Source organism: Salvelinus alpinus, chromosome 6 (genome assembly GCF_045679555.1).
Source record: "Salvelinus alpinus chromosome 6, SLU_Salpinus.1, whole genome shotgun sequence".
NCBI lineage: Eukaryota > Metazoa > Chordata > Actinopteri > Salmoniformes > Salmonidae > Salvelinus > Salvelinus alpinus.
In genome coordinates this window covers 37,880,982-37,907,517 of record NC_092091.1, presented here as the reverse complement: position 1 = coordinate 37,907,517, position 26,536 = coordinate 37,880,982, and the positions used below count along the sequence as shown (strand labels likewise).

General features: G+C 43.4%; 1 protein-coding gene across 2 annotated transcripts; it reads left to right on the top strand.

The window, feature by feature from the left end:
• The first annotated feature begins 799 nt into the window (after positions 1-799).
• On the top strand, positions 800-26,536 carry LOC139578650 (BTB/POZ domain-containing protein KCTD1-like). 2 transcript variants are annotated; one of them, XM_071406554.1, is made up of 5 exons: positions 800-894; positions 14,170-14,363; positions 14,577-14,721; positions 14,905-15,210; positions 25,135-26,536. In XM_071406554.1, the coding sequence occupies exons 1-5, from the start codon at positions 886-888 to the stop codon at positions 25,294-25,296; spliced, it is 816 nt and encodes a 271-aa protein (XP_071262655.1). In that variant the 5' UTR covers positions 800-885; the 3' UTR covers positions 25,297-26,536. The 2 variants fall into 2 exon arrangements, with proteins under 2 accessions (XP_071262655.1, XP_071262654.1); XM_071406553.1 differs by lacking the exon at positions 800-894 and adding an exon at positions 10,725-12,353.

Here is a 26,536-nt window from a genome sequence, read left to right as displayed (position 1 = left end):
TCCCTGACTAAGGCCCTTCTCCCCTGATTGCTCAGTTTGGCCAGGCGGCCAGCTCTAGGAAGAGTATTGGTGGTTCTAAACTTTTTCCATTTAAGAATGATGGAGGCCACTGTGTTCTTGGGGACCTTCAATGCTGCAGAAATCTTTTGGTACCCTTCCCCAGATCTGTGCCTCGACACAATCCTGTCTCGGAGCTCTACGAATAATTCCTTTGACCTCATGGCTTGGTTTTTGTGCTGACATGCACTGTCAACTCAGGGACATTATATAGACAGGTGTCTGCCTTTCCAAATCATACCCAATCAATTGAATTTACCACTGGTGGACTCCTATCAAGTTGTAGAAACATCTGAAGGATGATCAATGGAAACAGGATGCACCTGAGCTCAATTTCGAGTTTCATAGCAATGGTTCTGAATTCTGAATTATGTTTTTTGTTTTTAATACATTTGCAAAAATTGGTAAAAAGCACGTTTTCATTTTGTCATTATGGGTTGATTGATGAGGGGAAAAAAATATTTTAGCAATTTTAGAATTAGGCTGAAACTCAACAAAATGTGGAAAAGGGAAGGGGTCTGAATACTTCCCAGATGCACTGTAGTATAACTATTATTGTATAGGGTGGATTATTATGAAAGCTATAAATGGAAGCCAGAATAATATTGATTTGATAGAGGTTGTTGTCTCTCTTGTGTGTGTGTACAGAGAATGGAGGAACAGCCTACATTTGTTTTCTGATCTTAGCCTGAGGGGCTAGCGGAGCCTTGGAGCGCCTGTTCACTGTATGTGGTTGTCTTCCCTCCCTCGCTAGCCTTTTCTCTCTGGCGCGCCGGGGAAGCAGCATATCGCCTGGATTCAGATCAGGAAGCCAAGGATTGATGTTGGATGTTTCAGGTAAGAACTGTCTGAGATTGGGTTAGTTTTTCATTTCCTCGTACAGGTTGTGGAGTTGGTTAGGCGAGCAGTGGTGTTTTACACATGTGCTAGGGTAGTGGAGAAGCGCTACAATTTGCTGCCAAAATGATTCATCACTTGTGGTGAGGAAATTCTAAGCTCTGTAGCCTTGTTATGTGTCGCTGTCCATGGTCCTGCACATGTAGAGGGTGCTGATGGCTTGTCTAGGGTTGCTGTCCAGGTAAATTTTATGCTGAAAGGACAGCTCCCTGGTGTGTCCCATGTGGGAATGCCTTATCTTGGCACTATACTTTATTCAAATGTAAAGTTAAATATGGAAATAGAATAATGACAATATTTTGTTGTTATACTGCAGTTGTATTGTTCCAGTTAGCATCTCATCATACTTTGTTTCATATTTCCCCACACTCTGGGACTGTGTGTGTGTGTGTGTGTGTGTGTGTGTGTGTGTGTGTGTGTGTGTGTGTGTGTGTGTGTGTGTGTGTGTGTGTGTGTGTGTGTGTGTGTGTGTGTGTGTGTGTGTGTGTGTGTGTGTGAATTCAGGGAGTGATTTCAATAAAATATTCAGAAATTATGTTTTTGGAAATAAATAACTTTGTCTTTTCCATTTATTGAGAAGTCATTGTATATAAATGCCCAAATAAATGTTAAATTATTGAATTGTAGTTTTAGTTTTCTTCCTGAAATTATTGCCTTCATTTCAAATTGAGCCCAACCCTGGTGTGTGTGTGTGTGTAGGTGCTTGTGGTGTATTTGTGTGTATGTGTGGTTCCTTGCACTCGTGCATGTGTGCGTGTGTGAGTGCATGCACATTTGTGTGTGTGTGTGTGTAGAGGTAGTGGAGCAGACAATGTGTACTGTATAGGATATGCAGTCACCCCTGAGCCATCCAGTTGTTTGGCATGTCATTAATAATGGATCCTAGAACTCATTAAAGCTGAAGTGACAGCTTGCTATTTACACCGGCTGGCAGGGAGAGAAATATGCTTATAGATGCACATTCCGAAAACATTCTGTACTCCAGCTGTTTAGACCTCTTCAGGATAATGACATGTTTCAGGACGATAAAATACCAAATATATGATCAGAAAGTATATTTGATAGAGAGTAGGTAAGGTATTAAAGGTGTTATGTTATATTGATGTGTAGAATTACTTCACATATGGTTATTACACTGTTGTAAAGTCTTTGCACTAACAATGATTGTGCAGTTGTGTAGGTATTTTGTGTATTAATGTTCATTATAAACTTGGTGGGTCGAGCCCTGAATGCTGATTGGCTGAAGGCGGGGGTATATCAGACCGTATACCACTGGTATGACAAAACATTTATTTTTACTGCTCAAATTACATTTGTAAACAGTTTATAATAGCAATACCTTATTGCTATTATTGCTATTATTGCTATTATGTTTACAAATGTAATTTGTAAACATCTCACCTTGGAGATTTGTGGTATGTGGCCAATATACAACGGTTAAGGGCTGTTCTTACCCACGACGCAACGTGGAGTGCCTGGATACAGCCCTTTGCCGTGGTATATTGGCCATATACCGCACCCCCTCGCACCATATTGCTTAATTATATTGTGTATGTAAGGGATGGTGTCCTACTGGCTGTGTAATCTAGTCTTCAAGGTTTTCCCTTCATTCTTTGTTGTGACAAGTATTGCTTTAATAGGCTTTGTATGTGTGCAAATAGTTTCCGAATTAGTGTGTGCACACCTGTTGTTTGATTTAGTGTATGTGTACATAGTGTTGCAGGTCTCCCCTATGGGACAGACAGATAAACAGAGTGTTTGTTCCTGACTGTGTTCTCGTTACAAAACTACTACTGGGAAGATTGGCTGTTGTAGTCAATAATGAGTGTAATAACATGCCCAAACCAGACGTGCGCGTGCGTCTGCCGTCGTGTATCCGCTATGGGTCCGCGGTCAAATGACCACCCCTCATCACTGTCAAACGCTCCCTAAAACACTTCTGCGAGCAGGCCTTTCTAATTGACCTGGCCCGGGTATCCTGGAAGGATATTGACCTCATCCCGTCAGTCGAGGATGCCTGGTCATTCTTTAAAAGTAATTTCCTCACCATCTTAGATAAGCATACCCCATTCAAAAAATGCAGAACTAAGAACAGATATAGCCCTTGGTTCACTTCAGACCTGACTGCCCTTGACCAGCACAAAAACATCCTGTGGCGGACTGCAATAGCATCGAATAGTCCCCGCGATATGCAACTGTTCAGGGAAGTCAGGAACCAATACACGCAGTCAGTCAGGAAAGCAAAGGCTAGCTTTTTCAAGCAGAAATTCGCATCCTGTAGCTCTAACTCCAAAAAGTTTTGGGACACTGTAAAGTCCATGGAGAATAAGAGCACCTCCTCCCAGCTGCCCACTGCACTGAGGCTAGGTAATACGGTCACCACTGATAAATCCATGATAATCGAAAATTTCAATAAGCATTTCTCAACGGCTGGCCATGCCTTCCTCCTGGCTACTCCAACCCCGGCCAACAGCTCCGCCCCCCCCCCCCCCTCCCACAGCTACTTGCCCAAGCCTCCCCAGCTTCTCCTTCACCCAAATTCAGACAGCAGATGTTCTGAAAGAGCTGCAAAACCTGGAACCGTACAAATCAGCTAAGCTAGACAATCTTGACCCTCTCTTTCAAAAATATCCGCCGCCATTGTTGCAACCCCTATTACCAGCCTATTCAACCTCTCGTATCGTCCGAGATCCCTAAAGATTGGAAAGCTGCCGCGGTCATCCCCCTCTTCAAAGGGGGTGACACCCTAGACCCAAACTGTTACAGACCTATATCCATCCTGCCCTGCCTATCTAAAGTCTTCGAAAGCCAAGTTAATAAACAGATCACTGACCATTTCGAATCCCACCGTACCTTCTCCGCTGTGCAATCCAGCTTCCGAGCCGGTCACGGGTGCACCTCAGCCACGCTCAAGGTACTTAACTATATCATAACCGCCATCGATAAAAGACAGTACTGTGCAGCCGTCTTCATCGACCTGGCCAAGGCTTTCGACTCTGTCAATCAACACATTCTTATCGGCAGACTCAATAGCCTTGGTTTTTCTAATGACTGCCTCGCCTGGTTCACCAACTACTTTGCAGACAGAGTTCAGTGTGTCAAATCGGAGGGCCTGTTATCCGGACCTCTGGCAGTCTCTATGGGGGTAGCACAGGGTTCAATTCTCGGGCCGACTCTATTCTCTGTATATATCAATGATGTCGCTCTTGCTGCGGGCGATTTCCTGATCCACTTCTACGCAGACGACACCATTCTGTATACTTCTGGCCCTTCCTTGGACACTGTGCTAACTAACCTCCAACTGCTCTTAAACGCTAGTAAAACCAAATGCATGCTTTTCAACCGTTCACTGCCCGCACCCGCCCGCCCGACTAGCATCACCACCCTGGACGGTTCCGACCTAGAATATGTGGACAACTATAAATACCTAGGTGTCTGGCTAGACTGTAAACTCTCCTTCCAGACTCATATTAAACATCTCCAATCCAAAATCAAATCTAGAATCGGCTTTCTATTTCGCAACAAAGCCTCCTTCACTCACGCCGCCAAACTTACCCTAGTAAAACTGACTATCCTACCAATCCTCGACTTCAGCGATCTCATCTACAAAATAGCTTCCAACACTCTACTCAGCAAACTGGATGCAGTCTATCACAGTGCCATCCGTTTTGTTACCAAATCACCTTATACCACCCACCACTGCGACCTGTATGCTCTAGTCGGCTGGCCCTCGCTACATATTCGTCGCCAGACCCACTGGCTCCAGGTCAACTATAAGTCTATGCTAGGTAAAGCTCGGCCTTATCTCAGTTCACTGATCACGATAACAACACCCACCCATAGCACACGTTCCAGCAGGTATATCTCACTGATCATCCCCAAAGCCAACACCTCATTTGGCCGCCTTTCCTTCCAGTTCTCTGCTGCCAGTGACTGGAACGAATTGCAAAAATCGCTGAAGTTTGAGACTTTTATTTCCCTCACCAACTTTAAAGATCAACTATCTGAGCAGCTAACCGATCGCTGCAGCTGTACATAGTCCATCTGTAAATAGCAGACCCAATCTACCTACCTCACCCCTATACTGTTTTTATTTTATTTACTTTTCTGCTCTTTTGCACACCAGTATCTCTACTTGCACATCATCATCTGCTCATTTATCACTCTAGTGTTAATCTGCTAAATTGTAATTATTCACTCCTATGGCCTATTTATTTCCTACCTCCTCATGCCTTTTGCACACACTGTATATAGACTTTCATTTTTCCACTGTGTCATTGACTTGTTTATTGTGTTATTGGCTTGTTTATTGTTTACTCCATGTGTATCTCTGTGTTGTTGTCTGTGTCACACTGCTCTGCTTTATCTTGGCCAGGTCGCAGTTGGAAATGAGAACTTGTTCTCAACTAGCCTACCTGGTTAAATAAAGGTGAAAGAAAAAATATTTAAAAAAATAAAAAAGTGCGCAAATAGATTTTGTCCCCCCACACCAAACACAATCATGACACGCAGGTTGAAATATCAAAACAAACTCTGAACCAATTATATTAATTTGGGGACAGGTCGAAAAGCATTAAACATTTATGGAAATTTAGCTAGCTAGCTTGCAGTTGCTAGCAAATTTGTCCTGGGATATAAACATTAAGTTGTTATTTTACCTGAAATGCACAAGGTCCTCTACTCTGACAATTAATACACACATAAAATGGTCAACCGAATCATGTCTAGTCATCTCTCCTTCTTCCAGGCTTTTTCTTCTTTGGACTTTATATGGCGATTGAACTTTCATAATAAGGTGTATTACCACAACCAACCTCAGTTCATCTTTCAATCACCCACGTGGGTATAACCAATGAGGAGATGGCACGTGGGTATATGCTTCTAAAAGCCAATGAGGAGATGGGAGAGGCAGGACTTGCATAGCTTTCGGCGTCACAAATAGAAGTAACTTCTATTTTAGTGCCTGGCAACGCAGACGCTCGTTGGCGCGTGCGAGCAGTGTGTGTGCAATGACTGAATAACATGTATGTGTAAATATATTTTGCAACGCTCGCGCACGCAACACGTCCGATTTGGGCAGTGTGTAAAGGGCAGGTGTAGAGTGAGGGCTTTTTGTTTATAAGAGAGTGCACACACACACACACACACATATGCACACACCGAAGAAATTGATATGCTCACACACTCTTCCACACACCCACAAACATACCCCCACAAACTAACACATCCCTCTACTCTTTCATGCCAGCCCTAGGCTACGGGAGCAGCTCTAGCTATCACACCTTGGTGTTAATTTCCCAAGGTTTTTGACAAGGAGCCTCAGAGCGAGAGAGAGCCTTGTTCTTTGTGTAAGTGCTTTTTCTTCTACAGCTTCTCCCTATCTCTGCAGATTAGTCAGGGAGTAAATTACCTGCCTGCACACAAAAAAGCGCAATCCTACACACTTTGCTGCCACGCGGCGCATAGATCTCCTTTTGAAGAGCGGCCATGTTATTTCCTCAAACCCCGAAGGCTCTCCTGGCATGCAAATCATCATAAAATGAAATGTAAACTCCATATTCTGGGGGCCTCTTCTTATCATCAACTGCACAAGCGGCATACAAATCAGGTTGGGATCAGACACCACGGGAAAGGTCTCAACTTAAAGAGCTAGCTAATTGCTAATTGGGTATGGAGTTGCGAAACGAGGTGCTGCTAACAAGAATTAAAACGTGGGTATTTTTTCTTATTTTTGTCTCAGCCGTCCTTCCTGGTGACATGCCTGGGAGCTGGAACACAGTCAGCGAGAAAAGAGGTTTCAGGAAGGAAGGATTCATAACGACTGTTTCTGTAGGGCAGTGTTTGCTTGTTGGTTGCTTCTTCCCATACCTGAACCCTTCCCTTGATGGACCCAGATTAATATTAATCCTGGACAAAAAAGCATTCCACATGACAAATGTCCATTAAAAGTGATTTTCAGTCCAGGACCAGGCTTCATGTGGGTTGGGAAAGGGCCCTCAATGTGTGCTCATATTAATTTCCTCACATACTGTACATAACATTTTGACACAATCCCATCACAACACACTCACTCAGGAAATATGTTTATATTGCTCTGTTCTATTCTCTGCACTACTGTGACGGATTGAAGTGGATCACGCTGCTTTTTCAATTGTAATAAATGCCATTAACACACTCCCCGTAGATACACACTGTCGAGGCTGTCTGCCTGACGATATCCATTACTGCCACCTCTCACACATAACACCAAATCCCCCACGACATCCAGCACTGTCATGTAGCAGCAGAGATAGTCTGAGATTTGTTAACTGTCATATTATACTTGAATTTAACTAACAGCTTTGTTAGGTACTTGGCTTCTCACAGGTCTTCCTGTGTTATTACTCTGGGTATAGTTGGTAAAGAGGGTCATTAACAACTCTTTACACCATCTCATTAGGGAAACTTTTAGTGTATGTCTATATGAACCCTAAGTGGGCAGCATAAGAAGTCTATGAACCTTCACAAGGGTAAAAGAGTTAACCTATTGACCTTAGTAGGAACAGCTCATACTGTCCTCATAGGCTGTAATAGCAGCAGCGTATGGAGGACATATGAACCTAAGGTAGCAGCATAACAATGAACCTACACAAGAGCAGCATCAGAAGTATGTACAGTTGAAGTCGGAAGTTTACATACACTTAGGTTGGAGTCATTAAAACTCGTTTTTCAAACACTCCACAAATTTCTTGTGAACAAACTATAGTTTTGCCAAGTCGGTTAGGACATCTACTTTGTGCATGACACAAGTAATTTTTCCAACAATTGATTACAGACATTAATTCACTGTATCACAATTCCAGTGGGTCAGAAGTTTACATACACTAAGTTGACTGTGCCTTTATACAGCTTGGAAAATTCAAGAAAATTATGGCCTGGCTTTAGAAGCTTTTGATAGGCTAATTGACATCATTTGAGTCAATTTGAGGTGTACCTGTGGATGTATTTCAATGCCTACCTTCAAACTCAGTGCCTCTTTGCTTGACATCATGAGAAAATCAAAAGAAATCAGCCAAGACCTCAGAAAAGAAATTGTAGACCTCCACAAGTCTGGTTCATCCTTGGGAGCAATTTCCAAATGCCTGAAGGTACCACGTTCATCTGTACAAACAATAGTACGCAAGTATAAACACCATGGGACCACGCAGCCGTCATACCGCTCAGGAAGGAGACACATTCTGTCTCCTAGAGATGAACGTACTTTAGTGTGAAAAGTGCAAATCGATCCCAGAACAACAGCAAAGGACCTCATGAAGATGCTGGAGGAAACGGGTACAAAAGTATCTATATCCACAATAAAACGAGTCCTATATCGACATAACCTGAAAGGCCGCTCAGCAAGGAAGAAGCCACTGCTCCAAATCCGCCATAAAAAAGCCAGACTACAGTTTGCAACTGCACATGGCGACAAAGATCGTACTTTTTGGAAAAATGTCCTCTGGTCTGATAGAACTGTTTGGCCATAACGACCATCATTATGTTTGGAGGGAAAGGGGGAGGCTTGCAAGCCAAAGAACACCATCCCAACCGTGAAGCACAGGAGTGGCAGCATCATGTTGTGGGGGTGCTTTTCTGCAGGAGGGACTGGTCCACTTCAAAATAGATGGCATCATAAGGAAGGAACATTTTGTGGATATATTGAAGCAACATCTCAAGACATCAGTCAGGAAGTTAAAGCTTGGTCGCAAATGGGTCTTCCAAATGGACAATGACCTCAAGCAAACTTCCAAGTTGTGGCAAAATGGCTTAAGGACAATAAAGTCAAGGTATTTGAGTGGCCATCACAAAGTCCCGACCTCGATCCCATAGAAAATGTGTGGGTAGAACTGAAAAAGCGTGTGTGAGCAAGGAGGCCTACAAACCTGACTCAGTTACACCAGCTCTGTCAGGAGGAATGGGCCAAAATTTACCCAACTTATTGTGTAAAGCTTGTGGAAGGCTACCTGAAACGTTTGACCCAAGTTAAACAATTTAAAGGCAATGCTACCAAATACTAATTGAGTGTATGTAAACTTCTGACCCACTGGGAATGTGATGAAAGAAATAAAAGCTGAAATAAATCATTCTCTCTACTATTATTCTTACATTTCACATTCTTAAAATAAAGTGTTGATCCTAACTGACTTAAGGCAGGGAATCTTCACAAGATTTACATTTCAGGAATTGTGAAAAACTGAGTTTAAATGTATTTGACTAAGGTGTATGTAAAGTTCCGACTTCAACTGTACCTTCACAAGGGCAACGGAGCTAACCTATGAGCCTTTATAAGAGCACATAAAGCCTTTATAAGTTGTAAAAGGAGCATCGTATGGAGAACACCATGTATGAGGCTGTATTAAGGTCATGGGTGCCCAGGGGAGAAGCAGTGCTCTTAGCCTGGAGGTACAGCACTCAGATGGAGTACTGTATACGACTACCAGGAAAGTATGTCCAATAAAGAGTTGATTTATATTTTCTCCAGTATTTGTCTGCGCATCTCTCATGTCCCTGTGCAGCAAGAATTATGTGAACATGCTGCATGGTTATTATCTTATGGGAGATGAGAGAGAACACATATCACTGCAGTTACACAAAATCAAATCAAATCCAATTTATTTGTCACATACACATGTTTAGCAGATGTTAATGCGAGTGTAGCGAAATGCTTGTGCTTCTAGTTCCGACCATGCAGTAATATCTAACAAGTAATATAACCTAACAATTTCACAACAACTACCTTATACACACAAGTGTAAAGGAATGAATACGAATATGTACATAAAAATAAATGAATGAGTGATGCCCGAACGACATAGGCAAGATGCAAGTAGATGGTATAGAGTACAGTATATACATATGAGATGAGTAATGTAGGGTATGAAAACATTATATAAAGTGTAATTGTTTAAAGTGGCTAGTGATACATAACATCAAGATGGCAAGATGCAGTAGATGGTATAGAGTACAGTATATACATATGAGATGAGTAATGTAGGGTATGAAAACATTATATAAAGTGGCATTGTTTAAAGTGGCTAGTGATACATTACATCAAGATGGCAAGATGCAGTAGATGGTATAGAGTACAGTGTATACATATGAGATGAGTAATGTAGGGTATGAAAACATTATATAAAGTGGCATTGTTTAAAGTGGCTAGTGATACATTAAATTACATCAAGATGGCATAGCGTACAGTATATACATATGAGATGAATAATGTAGGGTTTGTAAGCATTATATAAAGTGGCTAGTGATAAATTTATGACATACATTTTTCCATTATTAAAGTGGCTAGAGTTGAGTCAGTATGTTGGCAGCAGCCACTCATTGTTAGTGATGGCTGTTTAACAGTCTGATGGCATTGAGATAGAAGCTGTGGATCTTTAAAGCTGCATCCTCTCAAATCAAGCTGTTGGAGCTGGCAACACTGTTCTAATAGGCAGGTGTGTGTGTGTGTGTGTGTGTGTGTGTGTGTGTGTGTGTGTGTGTGTGTGTGTGTGTGTGTGTGTGTGTGTGTGTGTGTGTGTGTGTGTGTGTGTGTGTGTGTGTGTGTTAGTCAGATATTGCAGTAGTTACTTCCAATAAAGCAGGATCTGAAACCCTGTTAGATAAATCCCATGCTGCTTGTGAGTGGTCCAATATGCAGTCCAATACTGCAGCCTTTTTTGGGAGCGCGCTCCCTTTACCCACTAGCAGCGCTCGCTCCCTGCACCTTTAAGAGTGCGTGCCTAGCTGAAGGTCACTAAACACAAAGCTCTCACATCTCTGTGGTCCAATATAGCGCATGCGCTCTGCCTGAGGACTGCTACACAGACTGCAATATGGCGAGAATGCCTGGCAGCGCAGACTGCTCTAGTGACACAGCGGGGACAGAGCGGGAGGAGCACATGAGTTGCCCGGAGACTGAGAGGAGCGGAGATGAGGAGGATGATGAGATCCAGGAGGTACAGATCACCGGGGAGGAGTACGGGGAGGATGAACTGGAGTGGGAGGCAGAGTGCGCAGACCCCAGCAGCTGCTCCGCTATGGAGACAGAAGCGGTCCTTATGCGTAGTACGGACCAGTGCAGCGGGTTGGGACCGGGAGCAGACCCTGGACTGTTTCACATCCCCGGACTGGACTCGGATCCGGAGGGAGACCTGCAGCCGTCTGACCGCTCCAGACTGAGCGAGAACACCCGCCTGGCTACCAGGTATGCGGTACGGATCTTCCGGGAGTACCTGAGCGAGAAATCCCAAAGTCCTGACTTTGAAACTCTGGACAAGGAGGCGCTGTGCGCGGTCCTGCAGTCCTTCTACGCGGAGGCACGCTCTAAGAGCGGCCAGCTCTACAGCAAGTCTTCCCTCATTAGCATTCGGAGTTCTCTGAACCGCTACCTGAATGAGCCACCGTACTGTCGCACCCTGGATCTCACCAAAGACCCGGAGCTACGCAGCGCCAACCTGACCCTGGCCGCGGTCATCAGAAAGCTGGAGGAGCAGGGTGCTGGTCCCGTGGTGCAGAAACAGGCAATCACGCGGGCGGACCTGAGAAAACTCTACACCTCCAGTGTGTTTAACATCGATACGCCGTTCGGGCTGCTCAACAAAGTGTGGTTTGAGACATGCATGTATTTCTGTACGAGGGGGCGAGAGAATCAGCGCGAGCTGGAGGAGGATTCATTCGGCCTGGCCATAGACGAGAATGGGAGAAAGTTTATCTATTTCAAATCACTGGGGCCGTATCACAAGTCTCGCTCCGCGTGTTGGAATAAAAAGAGACCAGACCCAGATGAAGATACTTTGCCGCGCATGTATGAGACTGGAACTGAGTTGTGTCCATATGCCAGCTTTGTAAGGTATGTCTCGAAACGGAACCCATTGTGCAAAGCATTCTTCCAACGACCACGAGACCACTGCTGCGCAAGCGACATAACATGGTATGAGAACAAAGCCATTGGTAAAAACCTGCTTGGCACGAGGATGCAGATGCTGTCGCGTGCAGCCAAACTGTCAAAGACCTACACCAACCACTGCATCGGCGCCGTCTCCATAGCAACGCTCAACAGCATTGCCGGTATAGGGTCAAAGTTGGTGTCGCTTCAGATTTCCTCCGAAACAGTTAATGGTGGCGGGCAGTCTCATCTCCAGCTCGTGATCCCGTACATCCAACAGGTCACAGACACAGTGGAACTGAAGCCGCAGAGAACAACAAGGAAAGCTCGTGCTCTCTGCGGTTTTTCGGGACCTCCTTCTCCTAAGAAGCTCTGTGTGCGTCCCGGAGAACGCGCAATGTCCCCTGTGGTCATAGTGGACGGTACAGAGCCCGTGGACATCCAACCCCAGGAGCCCCACGGTCAGCAATCCGCTCCTTTACTGACTGACGTGGTATCCGCGCAGGTAATAGAGTTTCATACAGTGCACGGACAGAGATTATGCTTTTGCACTTTTAAATGTAATGCAGGATAACCTTACTTGTAGACAGCCTCTCAAAAACGTCCTCGGATTTAATGCGGAAATGAAATGAGTGCGTAATAGGTTATGTCGCCATTTGGTCACGCACCATTTTCTGTGTTAATGAAGTGTTTAAGTGTATAGAGACTACCGTAATTTCCCATTTACTGTGAAAGTATTGACCTGTAGGATGTGTGTGGGTTTGTATTGTGTAGGAGTGAGTTTTGTATTCTCTTTGGGTGTTCTAGGTGCTTTAGTAAAGAGGTCATGAACATTGTGCTTGCATTCCAAATGGCACCGTATTCCGGATGTAGTGCAACTGCATCTTGATTCAGTTTAGGAATCTAATGTTGAATTTGTTAAACGGGGAATTGCATTTGTTTTGATTAAATGTACACATGTATTGTGGTGTTGAAATTGTAGTTTTTGAAATTGTAACCTGTAGTTGTTGATTTCTTTTTTATTGGAATGTCCATGTTGAAATTGTTTGTCCTCAGAGCACCATTGACAATGAGACCCTGGTCTCAATGGGCTCCCATGATTAAATAAAAGCTCAATAAAAATAGGGATTAGGGTGCCATTTGGGATGCACCCTGTGAGTGCAGAGGAGAGGACAGTAGTGAGTTTTCTTTGGGACTCTGTCTGTTGCTATGGGTTACGGGCACCCCAGGCCCACAGTTATTAACCATGCACCACAGTGGAGCCAGCAGGGGTAGAGCCAGAGCGTGCAAGCTCTCACGGACACACACACACACACACACACACACACACACACACACACACACACACACACACACACACACACACAGCACACATCTCACACACACACACACACACACACACGCACACACACACACACAGCACACATCTCTTATACCCATTCGCCTAAAGCTCACATTTCTTCTGAGACACAGGCACTATAATGAAAAAAAAAAAGTATGGCAGGCTGTCTCAAGTAAGTATCTTTCCTCCAATGACAAAATGAGTGTGTGTGTGTGTGTGTGTGTGTGCGTGTCCAGTCTCTTACGAGTTTCCTGTTTTTGAGCCATTCCTCTAATGAGCCTGCCTGTTATGTGGCCCCGGGGAGATGGACATGTCTGCTGCATTACCAACAGCTCTGCTCATCTGATTTCTGCTTTATCAGCTACATCTCTCTCCCCCTTTATCTCCCTCTATCTCTGTATATCTACAGTATCTTACTATTTACTGTGTTCTCAGCTTTAAGAGGCAGACTCTGACCTGCGGCCATGGCTGTCTTTCTCCCTCACTGCACTTACCACAGTAAATGCTGACCAGTAGACTTTATAGCTTGTTAGTTTTTCTGAAGTGCAGATTTTCGTGAAGCATTTACAAGGGTTTTTAAACCCTCCTCGATAAGGTAATGTCCTCACCTGTCTCAAAACCTCACCTGTATAGAAGGAGGCAGACTCCTATCTGTCTCTGAGCTCCTTTAACTACACTCAGATCTCTCTTCGCAACCCAAAGCTACCCCTGATATACACACAGACTCTGAAAAGGGCAAACACACTCTTCGTCATGCAGTGCAGTGCATCATGAGTTCTGTGCTCAAAGATTTGACGCAGTATGAATGAAGTCTCAGTCTACTGCTCCTTACTAGTGTCCTGTCTCTACTTGGTCGCTCATGGAAGAACTCTGTAATGCCTCATGTGTTTAACGGTTTACAGTATGTGTGACAAATTTTTGTTTGACATTTGTGTACATTGGACAATAAAGTATTCTTATTTTTCTTCTTGTCTCCCAGGATAGCCGTAATAGCAGCATGGCCAGTAGGCCGCTGGTCTCCCAGTCCCCTGCCTCTCCACTGGGCTCTGGGGGTATCGGGGGCATCCCCACCCCCGCCCAGCTCACAAAGACCAACGCCCCTGTACACATAGATGTAGGAGGACACATGTACACCAGCAGCCTGGCTACACTCACCAAGTACCCCGAGTCACGGTAAGACACACACACACATAAGGTGTTTGAGATCAACTACATTGAAGTGGATTGCACAGTCACTGATCTACAAATGACATTGCGTTCCAAATAACTACTCATTATGTGATCAAGATTAGCGATTCTGCGCCTTGCCTTGCTCAAACTGATCCCCTCAAACATGAACATGCACACTCTGATGACAATCACAATGATGATATCACCTCCCACCAGGATTGGTCGTCTATTCAACGGGACAGAGCCCATAGTGTTAGATAGTCTGAAGCAGCACTACTTCATAGACCGAGACGGCCATATATTCCGCTACATCCTCAACTTCCTGCGGACGGCCAAACTGCTCCTCCCTGACGACTTCAAAGTGAGTATCTCTGACACTGAGTGAGAGATACTGGAAAACCTCGTCCATAATTCCTTTCTGATAGCATAGTGTGTGTGTGTGTGTGTGTGTGTGTGTGTGTGTGTGTGTGTGTGTGTGTGTGTGTGTGTGTGTGTGTGTGTGTGTGTGTGTGTGCGTGTGTGCGTGTGTGCGTATTTGTTCCAGGAGTACTCTCTACTCTGTGAGGAGGCCAGGTTCTTCCAGCTATCCCCACTACAAGCAGAATTAGAACGCTGGAGGAGTGAGCGCGAGGCCAGGAGTGTGTGGCGTGTGTGTGAGTGTGTGGTGGTGCGTGTAGCTCCAGAGCTGGGGGAGAGGATCACTCTGAGTGGAGACAGGGCTTTGATCGAGGACGTGTTTCCAGAGGTCGGGGACGTCATGTGTAACTCCATGAACGCAGGCTGGAATCATGACTCTACTCACGTCATACGCTTTCCACTCAATGGATACTGTCACCTCAACTCTGTACAGGTAACATGGCAGACACTACCCTTTCAATACCACTGCTTACCATGAAAACAACTACCCAACATCCTAAAATAACACCTCAACTCACCTCAACTCACAACGAATAAGGTCACCTCAACTCATATCACATTAACCCACCTCAACTCTGCGTAGGTAGCCTTAAAGACATGCTCCAGAACTTTGGCGACTACAAAGTATTTTTTATCTTTGCGCTGGATGTGTCAATGTGTAGTTCATACATGCATAATCTATGAGCAGAATTACTGTTTTACCTCAATTAGCCATGAAATCCCTAGTTTGAAAACAACTGTTTTTCTGGAAGCTGTGCTGCGCCATTTTCCCTACATTTTCTCCCACGTGGGCCAGCCCCCTAGCAATTTGAGTTCAACCAATGAGCTTCAGCCCCTCGCCATTTGAGTGACAGCTAGCAAGAGGCACATCATGCACACACAGCAGAACGAGAGGGAGCACAATGACGCGGTGTACATATCTGCACATACGGTATGTGACGTAGTACGCAATGTTCGGGGAAACCTTTTGGCTTGTGAGTGTTACTTTCAGAACTACTGGCTAAAAAGTAAACAAAATCTCTTTAACTCCATACACGTAACATCACACTAACCAGTACCCATGGCATAAGCATAGTATAACCTTAAATAACCTCATACAGGGCCAGACCAGCCAGGGGAAAGAGAGATTAATCCTGTTTAGATATGAAAAATGTAGCCATCGGCTTCCGGATCTGCTGGAATGGTAGGAAAGAGCAACTGTCACAGAGAGAGGGAGGGAGAGTGAGAAAGAGACAGACAGAAGGAGGCAGAGAGAGAGAGAGAGATGGAGGCAAACAAAGGTTTCTATTGTACTGCCTGTGACAGTCACACAGAAAGAGAAGGAGAGAGCGACAGAGTAAGAGAGACAGAGAGAGAGAGAGCCAGGGATGGAGGCAGACAGAGAGGATAGAGTAACAGCTGCTCCTTCAGGGCATGCTAATGGAATGTCATCTTGCAGCTATAGAGAGAATGTCTGCCTACCAAATGGCACATTATTACCTATTTAGTACACAACTTTTGACAAGGGCCTATAGTGCACTACATAGGGTGCCATTTGGGACACAGACAATATTATTATATATATATTTTTGCATCTGTGTCTGCATCTGTTTGTCTGTGTTGTATGTGTGAGTTGTCATGAGAGAGGGGATGTGTGTTTTTAGATCAGGGAAGGACACAGTGAGATGGCTGGCTTCTGCCTACTCAGAAACAAACTGTGACCCCATAGGGAAAAATAATATATTGAACTATATTTCAATTAAATATTTAAATATATTGGGAAAATGTATTTAGCAATTATATAACTAAATAAAATATACAGTATGTACGTATTTGTAAAATATGTGTAAAATACACACTCACACCTCACAGCATTCTCTACCCCCGATGATAATGTTGAGTCTAGAGGCTTGAGAAAGTATTCACCCCCTGTCACGCCCTGACATGAGAGAGCCTTTTTTATTCTCTATTTGGTTAGGTCAGGGTGTGACTTGGGTGGGCAAATCTATGTTTCTATTTCTTTGTTGGCATAGTATGGTTCACAATCAGAGGCAGCTGTTTATCGTTGTCTCTGATTGGGGATCATACTTAGGCAGCCCTTTTTCCCACCTTAGATTGTAGGATCTTGTCTATGTCTAATTGCTTGCGAGCACTACATAGCTTCACGTTTCGTTGCACTTTGTTATTTTTGTTTGTGAGTTTCATCGGAATAAAACATGTGGAACTCTATGCACGCTCCGCCTTGGTCTACTCATTTCCACGGGCGTGACACCCCCCTTGGCATTTTTCCTGTTTTGTTGCCTTACAACCTGGAATTAAAATAGATTTTTGGGTGGTTTGTATAATGTTATTTACACAACATGCCGACCACATTGATGATTCAAAATAGTTTCTCTTGTGAAACAAGCAAGAAATAAGAAAAAAAAACTGAACTTGAGCGTGCATAACCCTAGGTCAATACTTTGTAGAGCCACCTTTGCAGCAATTACAGCTGCAAGTCTCGTGGGGTATGTTTCTATAAACGTGGCACATCTAGCCACTTGGATTCTTGCCCATTCTTCAAGGAAAAACTGCTCCAGCTCCTTCAAGCTGGATGGGTTCCACTGGTGTACAGCAATCTTTAAGTCATACCACAGATTCTCAAATGGATTGAGGTCTGGGCTTTGACTAGGCCATTCCAAGACATTTCATTGTTTCCCCTTAAACCACTCGAGTGTTGCTTTAGCAGTATGCTTAGGGTCATTGTCCTGCAGGAAGGTGAACCTCCGGCCCAGTCTCAAATCTCTGGAAGACTGAAACAGGTTTCCCTCAAGAATTTCCCTGTATTTAGTGCCATCCATCATTCTTTCAATTCTGACCAGTTTCCCAGTCACTGCCGATGAAAAACATACCCACAGCATGATGCTGCCACCACCATGCTTCACTGTGTGGAAGGTGTTCTCGGGTGATGAGAGGTGTTGGGTTTGCGCCAGACATAGCATTTTCCTTGATGGCCAAAAAGCTCGATTTTAATCTCATCTAACCAGAGTACCTTCTTCCATATGTTTGGGGAATCTCCCATATGCCTTTTGGCAAACACCAAACGTCTTTGTATATTTTTTTCTTTAAGCAATGGCTTTTTTCTTGACACTCTTCCGTAAAGCCCAGCTCTGTGGAGTGTAAGGCTTAAAGTGGTCCTATGGACGGATACTCCAATCTCCACTGTGGAGCTTTGCAGCTCCTTCAGGGTTATCTTTGGTCTCTTTGTTGCCTCTCTGATTAATGCCCTCCTTGCCTGGTCTGTGAGTTTTGGTGGGCGGCCCTCTCTTGGCAGGTTTGTTGTGGTGCCATATTCTTTCAATTTTTCTATAATGGATTTAATGGTGCTCTGTGGGATGTTAAAAGTTGCGGATATTTTTTTATAACCCAACCCTGATCTGTACTTCTCCACAACTTTGTCCCTGACCTGTTTGGAGAGCTCCTTGGTCTTCATAGTGCGGCTTGCTTGCTGGTAACCCTTGCTTAGTGGTGTTTTGCCAACTCTGGGGCCTTTCAGAACAGGTGTATATATACTGAGATCATGTGACAGATCATGTGACACTTAGATTGCACACAGAGGGACTTTATTTAACTAATTATGTTACTTCTGAAGATAATTGGTTGCACCAGATCTTATTTAGGTGCTTGATAGCAAAGGGGGTGAATACATGTGCACGCACCACTTTTCCATTTTTTTATTTTATATATTTATTCTTTTTCATTTCACTTCACCAATTTGAACTATTTTGTGTATGTCCATTACATGAAATCCAATTAAAAATCAATTTAAATTACAGGTTGTAATGCAACAAAATAGGAAAAATGCCAAGGGGGTGAATACTTTTGCAAGGCACTGTACCTTAAATAAGGTGTTTATTTCGAAAAGTCACTTGAACGTAGAACATATCTGTAAATATATTTTAAGATATATTAGCTGATTTCCTGAGCTGTCAATCACAATTTGAAACGTTCCCAAGCCCCGCCTCCAACTGACAGAGCAGCCATTGCAATTTAGAATTTTCTCTAGAAGAAGGAGAAGAGCAGGTGTCACCATCAGAAAGCTTTCCGTGGATAATGGCATTTTATTTGATTATACGTTCATAACATTGAATTAAAATATGTTTTTAACCGGGTGGGTAACAGAGGAAGAAGATCACTTCTTCAACTGCAAGCAAGAGTTTTCATCAATTTGCTAACAAAGCTACCTAGCTCCTTCTTTAGCTTGCCACCAACATGCAGTGTGACTGTCCAAGGTAAGAATTGTTTTGAAAATTAAAGTTGATAAGAGTTGTCCTGGAATAGAGCCAAGTAGAGTTCATGTCATGTACAGTGCCTTCAGAAAGTATTCAGACCCCTTGACTTCTTCCACATTTTGTTACGTTACAGCTTTATTCTAAAATTGATAAAATTGTCTTTCTTCCTCATCGATCTACACACAATACCCCATAATGACAAAGCAAAAATAGGTTATTAGACATTTTTGCATATTTGGGGAGTTTCTACCATTCTTGTCTGCAGATCCTCTCACGCTCTGTCAGGTTGGATGGGGAGCTTTGCTGCACAGCTATTTTCAGGTCTCTCCAGAGATGTTTGATCGGGTTCAAATCCGGGCTCTGGCTGGGCCACTCAAAGACATTCAGAGACTTGTCCCGAGGCCACTCCTGCATTGTCTTGGCTGTGTGCTTAGTGTCGTTCTCCTGTTGGAAGGTGAATCTCCACCCCAGTCTGAGGTCCTGAGCGCTCTGGAGCAGGTTTTCATCAAGGATCTTGCTTCTGAGGCTCCCGAGTGGCGCAGTGGTCTAAGACACTGCATCTCAGTGCAGGAGGCTTCACTGCAGTACCTGGTTTGAATCCAGGCTGCATCACATCTGGCCGTGATTGGGAGTCTCATAGGGTGGCACACAATTGGCCCAGCGTTGTCCGGGTTTGGCTGAGGTAGGCCATCATTGTAAATAAGAATTTGTTCTTAACTGACTTGCCTGGTTAAATAAAAAATTGCTGTACTTTGTTCCGTTCATCTTTGCCTCGATCCTGACTAGTCTCCCAGTCCCTGCTGCTGAAAAACATCCCCACAGCATGATGCTGCCACCACCATGCTTCACCGTAGGGATGGTGCCAGGTTTCCTCCAGGCGTGATGCTTGGCATTCAGGCCAAAGAGTTCACTTTTGGTTTCATCAGACCAGAGATTATTTTTTATCATGGTCAGAGAGGTGCTAGGTGCTTTTTGGCAAACTCCAAGTGGGCTGTCATGTGCCTTTTACTGAGGAGTGGTTTCCGTTTGGCCACTCTACCATAATGGCCTGAATGGTGGCGTGCTGCAGAGATGGTTGTCCTTCTGGAAGGTTCTCCCATTTCCACAGAGGTACTCTGGAGCTCTGTCAGAGTGACTGTCTGGTTCTTGGTCACCTCCTTGACCAAGGCTTTTCTCCGCCGATTGCTCAGTTTGGCCGGGCAGACAGTTCTAGGAAGAGCCTTGGTGGTTCCAAACTTCTTCCATTTAAGAATGATGGAGGCCACTGTGTTCTTGGTGACCTTCAATCCTGCAGATATTTTTTTGTACCCTTCCCCAGATCTGTGCTTCGACACAGTCCTGTCAACTGTGGGACCTTATATAGACAGGTGTGTGCCTTTCCAAATCATGTCCAATTAATTGAATTTACCATAGGTGGACTCCATCAAGTTGTAGAAACATCTGAATGATGATCAATGGAAACAGAATGCACCTGAGCTCAATTTCGAGTCTCATATCAAAGGGTCTGAATATTTATGTAAATAAGGTATTTCTGTTTTTTTTTTGTAAAACATTTGCAAAAAAATCAAAAAAACTGTTTTCACTTTGTCATTATGGGGTATTGTGTGTAGATTGCTGAGTTAAAAAAAAATCTATTTTAGAATAAGGTTGTAACTTAACAAAATTTTGAAAAAGTCAAGGGGTCTGAATACTTTCCGAATGCACCGTATGTATTTTTTTAAATTTTATTTTCCAAAGTTATTATTAAATGTTATTGGCCAACCAAGCATTGTGTTGCTTGCTACCTAGCTAGCTTAGCTGGCTTTAGTGAGGGTTGGGTGTCTCTGATACTTGCTAGATTATCTCTAGCAAAACATTATCCATTATCCTTCTAGTCTGGAGCCTCAGCTGCCTATGGACAGCCAATGTAAGTAGTCTTTTGTATCATTTAGCTAGCTAGTTCCCAATGAAATTTAAATTTGTTCATGAACATTAACCCCTTATTTATTCTTCATCTTGTGTAGAAGTGTTTCACTGACTCTCTGTCTCTAAATTATCCACAGGGTAACTTTCGGCTATTGAGTCTGCAATGGACACTGAAGGTAAAGGAATCTGCATTGTAAGTATCAATTTGATGTTCATGAACATTAACCCCTAATTCTTCATCTTATGTGGAAGCGTTTCACTGACTCTGTCTCTGCGTTATCCACGGGGTAACTCTCAACATGTGAGTCTGAAAATATAAACTGGAGGTGAAGGAATCTGCATTGTATCAATTTGATGTTCAAATACAGATGTTAACTGCACAGAGGTAATTTGTACATTATAATTTGTGTTTCAGATTCCACCTCCCAGTGACTAACATGACACAATTCAACAATGGACCAAGTTATTTGAGCAAAAAAATAAAGATTATTGAAAGCACACTTTTATTTGTCAGTCATTTGTATTTGTATTTATTAGGGATTTCCATTAGCTGCTGCTAAGGCAGCAGCTACTCTTCCTGGGGTCCAAACACATTAAGGTACTTACATTGCATCTAAAACAAAAGATTAAACATTATAACATTATTACACCACTACATATCTATAATACAAAATGTATAATACCACCATACAACAATATTACAATGTACGTGTGTGTAGAGTGCGTATGCGTGTGTCTGTACCTTTGTGTGTGCCTCTTCTGTTCCATAAGGTGTATGTTTACCAGTTTTTTAATCTGATTTTTAATCTGATTCTACTGCTTGCATCAGTTACCTGATGTGAAATAGAGTTCCATGTAGTCATGGATCTATGTAGTACTGTGCGCCTCCCATAGTCTGTTCTGGACTTGGAGATTGTGAAGAAACCTCTGGTGGCATGTCTTGTGGGGTATGCATGGGTGTCCGAGCTGTGTGCTAGTAGGTTAAACAGACAGCTCGGGACATTCAGCTTGTCAACACTTCTTACAAAAACAAGGAGTGATGAAGTCAATCTCGCTTCCACTTTGAGCCATGAGAGATTGACATGCATATAATTAAAGTTAGCTCCCTGTGTACTTTTAAGGGCCATCCGTGCTGCCCTGTTCTGAGCCAATTGTAAAGTCCATCTTTGTGGGACCTGACCACTCTACTGAACAGTAGTCCAGGTGCGACAAAACTAAGGATTGTTGGTCCTGTCTTGTTGAGTGTTGTAAAGAAGGCACTGTAATGCTTTATTATGGACAGACTTCTCCCCGTCTTAGCTACTGTTGTATCAATATGTTTTGACCATGACAGTTTACAATCCAGGGTTATTACAAGCAGTTTAGTCACCTCAACGTGCTCAATTTCCACATTATTCATTACATGATTTAGTTGAGGTTTAGGGTTTAGTGAATGATTTGTCCCAAATACAATGCTTTTAGTTTTTGAAATATTCAGGACTAACTTATTCCTTGCCACCCGTTCTGAAACTAACTGCAGGTCTTTAAGTGTTGCAGTCATTTCAGTTGCTGTAGTAGCTGACACGTATAGTGTTGAGTCATCTGCATACATAAACACACTGGCTTTACTCAAAGCCAGTGGCATGTCGTTAGTAAAGATTTTAAAATGTAAGGAACCTAAACAGCTGCCTTGGGGAATTCCTGAATCTACCTGGATTATGTTGGAGAGGCTTCCATGAAAGAACACCCTCTGTGTTCTGTTAGACAGGTAACTCTTTATCCACAATATAGCAGGGGGTGTAAAGCCATAACACATACGTTTTTCCAGCAGCAGACTGATCGATATTGTCAAAAGCCGCACTGAAGTCTAACAAAACAGCCCCCACACTATTTTTATCATCAATTTCTCTCAGTCATGAGTCATTCATTAAAACTACACCACAGCATGCTGTTGTAATTTAGTGCTGCACTTTGTAGTTTTATGCATTTAATTTGTATGTAGCCAAGCTACAGTATGTAAGGTAAAAAGATACATTTTCCATTCATTAAAATACATGGAAACATATATTTTAAAATATATTTTTGAATATACACTGAACAAAAATATAAATGCAATATGCAACAATGTCAAAGATTTTACTGAGTTACAGTTCATATAAGGAAATCAGTCGATTTAAATAATTAGGCCTTCATCTATAGGTTACACATGACTGGGAATAAACACACTACATGATCAAAGGTATATGGAAAACTGCTCGTAGAACATCTCCTTCCAAAATCATAGGCATTAATATATGGAGTTTGTCCCCCTTTGCCGCTAATAGCCTCCACTCTTCTGGGAAGGCTTTCCACTAGATGTTGGAATATTGTTGCAGGGACTTGCTTCCATTCATCCATAAGAGCATTAGTGAGGTCTGGCACTGATGTTGGGCGATTAGGCCTGGCTCGCAGTCGGTGTTCCAATTCATCCCAATGGTGTTTGATGGGGTTGAGGGCAGGGCTCTGTGCACGCCAGTCAAGTTCTTCCACACCGATCTCGACAAACCATTTCTGTATGGACCTCGCTTTGTGCAAAGGTGCATTGTCATGCTCTAACAGGAAAGGGCCTTCCCCAAACTGTGTCCACAAAGTTGGAAGCACAGATTTGTCTAGAATGTCATTGTATGCTGTAGCGTAAAGATTTATCTTCACTGGAACTAAAGGGCCTAGCCCGAACCATGAAACACAGCCCCAGACCATTATTTCTCCTCCACCAAACTTTACAGTTGGCACTATGCATTGGGGCAGGTAGCGTTCTCCTGGCATCTGCCAAACCCAGATTCGTCCATCGGACTGCCAGGTGGTGAAGCGTGATTCATCACTCCAGTTAACGCTTTAACACTACTTCAGAGTCCAATGGCAGTGAGCTTTACACCACTCCAGCTGATGCTTGGCGTTGCACATGGTGATCTTAGGCTTGTGTGCTGCTGCTCGGCCATGGAAACCCATTTCATGAAGTTCCCGACTAACAGTTGTGTTAACGTTGCTTCCAGAGGCAGTTTGGAACTCGATAGTGAGTGTCGCAACCGAGGACAGAGGATTTTTACACGCTACATGCTTCAGCACTCGGTGGTACCGTTCTGTGAGCTTGTGTGGCCTACCACTTCACGGCTGAGCCGTTGTTTCTCCTAGACATTTCCACTTCACAATAAAGGCACTTACAGTTGACCAGGGCAGCTCTAGCAGGGCAGAAACTTGATTAACTGACTTGTTGGAAAGGTGGCATCCTATGACGGTGCCACATTGAAAGTCACTGAGCTCTTCAGTAAGACCATTCTACTGCCAATGTTTGTCTATGGAGATTGCATGGCTGTGTGCTCGATTTTACACACCTGTCAGCAATGGGTGTGGCTGAAATAGCCGAATCCACTCATTTGAAGGGGTGTCCACATACTTTTGTATAGGTGCTCCTCTGGTGAGTAGGACGACCACGCAGTTGAGCTTCCCTGAGATGTTTTCTGACAGTTTGTGTATAAATTCTTCGGTTTTGCAAACCCACGGTTTCAGCTTCCGGGTGGCTGGTCTCAGACAATCCTGCAGGTGAAGAGGCCGGATGTGGAGGTCCTGGGCAGGCGTGGTTACACATGGTCTGTGGTTGTAAGGCCGGTTGGATGTACTGCCAAATTCTCTAAAATGACAATAGAGGTGGCATATAGTAGAGAAATCATCATTCTCTAGCAACAGTTCTGTTGGACATACCTGCAGTCAGCATGCCAATTGTACGCTCCCTCAAAACTTGAGACATCTGTGGCATTGTGTTGTATGACAAAACTGCACATTTTAGAGTGGACTTTAGAGTGGACCCCAGCACAAGGTGCACCTTTGTAATGATCATGCTGTTTAATCAGCTTCTTAATATTCCACACCTGTCAGGTGGTGGATTAACTTGGAAAGGAGAAGTGCCTTCTACCAGGGATGTAAACAAATGAATGCACACAATTTGAGAAAAATAAGCTTTTTGTGAGTATAACACTTTACATGTTGTGTTTATAATTTTGGGCACTGTTTGTGCTATTGTTAGTAACACATTTGCACATTTACACACATGTTGGTTTTCTTCCACAGACTATATGACTGTGTGGTACTATCAACCCTGAATCAGCCCCTCTCTGAAATGACTTCTGACCACAATGGTGTGTGTTTTTGTGTGCGGTGTCTGTAATGCATGTCTGTTTGATTGACAGGTATTGGAGAGGTTGCAGCAGAGAGGGTTCGAGATAGCAGGGGCATGTGGTGGAGGAGTAGACTCCTCCCATTTCAGCGAGTACGTCCTACGCAGGGAGGGGAGGAGCAACGGAGAGCGTGGCCCCACCCTCATCTGCATCAAACAGGAAGCACTGGACTAAGCCCTGCCCGGGTCAGGGGTAACAGTGGATGATTGGTCAGGAGAGGAGCTGAAAGCCACGCCTCCATCTCCAAAGGAACACCAAGAGAGTCTGACCTGAAGTTTGTTTTAGATTTGTAGGGTCGTCGCTAGTTACGACAGCCACAAATTCATAAACCCCGCCTAATTCTACAATTTCTCTTAAATTATGTCATTTGTTTACATAGTCGGTGCTATGTCGGTGATGGTGATCTTACCTACACCAATAGGAGCGCAGTAGAACTATGACCTCTCCGCCATGAACCATGGAAGTCACTAACCTGGCGGTACGCAGCTAGACACTAGCTAGGTTTCCATTAGCTTGTACAGTCATTTTTTGTTGACATTTAGAAAGATTGCATAGGAAGTAGATGCAACAATTGTCCGTCCCGGTGCGTTTACATTGAACTGTCTTGTGTTGATAAAAACAGCTAGATGTAATGAGGTTGTTGAAGGGTTTTAAATTATCAATTTTGGCAATTTGTGCATTAATAAAGTGCCCACCTATCTGTTTCATGTCTCAGGTAGCTCGCAAAAGCCAGAATGGATAGATTGCAAGAATTTACTAATATTTGCCATATTTTTATCATTCTCATGTGCCTACTTATCGCCGTGGTCTGTGTCATGGTGTAACTTGCACTAGTTATTAAGATTTGAAACAATTTCATGGTGAAACTTCAAGTTCCAATGTAAAGCAATTCAGGCATTGTTGAAAGTCAAAACAATACTCTACTTGCGAAGAAACACAGTATTTTTTTCGTTGGAAAAATTGATGTTGCAAGCAGTAGGCATTTAGAAATAAATGTGGAGTGGAGCTTTATAGTTACGTGATAACGTCACATGCCCAGCGTACCTTCTGATTCTTTTTGCAATCTTAATTTATTCCATCATCATTTGTCACAATAAATCCACCCCTTGAATGGAATAAATGTATTAGATCTTTCGAAAATGTATCCTACGACTGCCGTTTCCATTACAAATGTCGCAATTTTTTTAGCCAACGTTGCTTTTGTTGAATAAACCTGGATCAATGGAAACTTGCCTAGTGACTGACACCTCTCTCCCTTCAAGCAGGGACCTAGAGCACACAGAGAGCAGCAACATCAGCACTGTCATAGTACTATTCATGTTTTCACGTAGGATTGTAGTTTCGTAGTCATAGAAATGGGATGCAGTCATGACTGAAACTCAAAAATTGAGAAACGGCACTGATGAATATGGAA

Excerpts from the sequence above, each read along its gene's own strand:
- LOC139578650 (XM_071406553.1), top strand. The coding sequence starts at position 10,797 with ATGGCGAGAATGCCTGGCAGCGCAGACTGCTCTAGTGACACAGCGGGG. Across the intron at positions 14,364-14,576 it reads ACCAAGTACCCCGAGTCACG|GATTGGTCGTCTATTCAACG; the intron begins GTAAGACACACA and ends ACCTCCCACCAG. Across the intron at positions 15,211-25,134 it reads GTCACCTCAACTCTGTACAG|GTATTGGAGAGGTTGCAGCA; the intron begins GTAACATGGCAG and ends TTTGATTGACAG.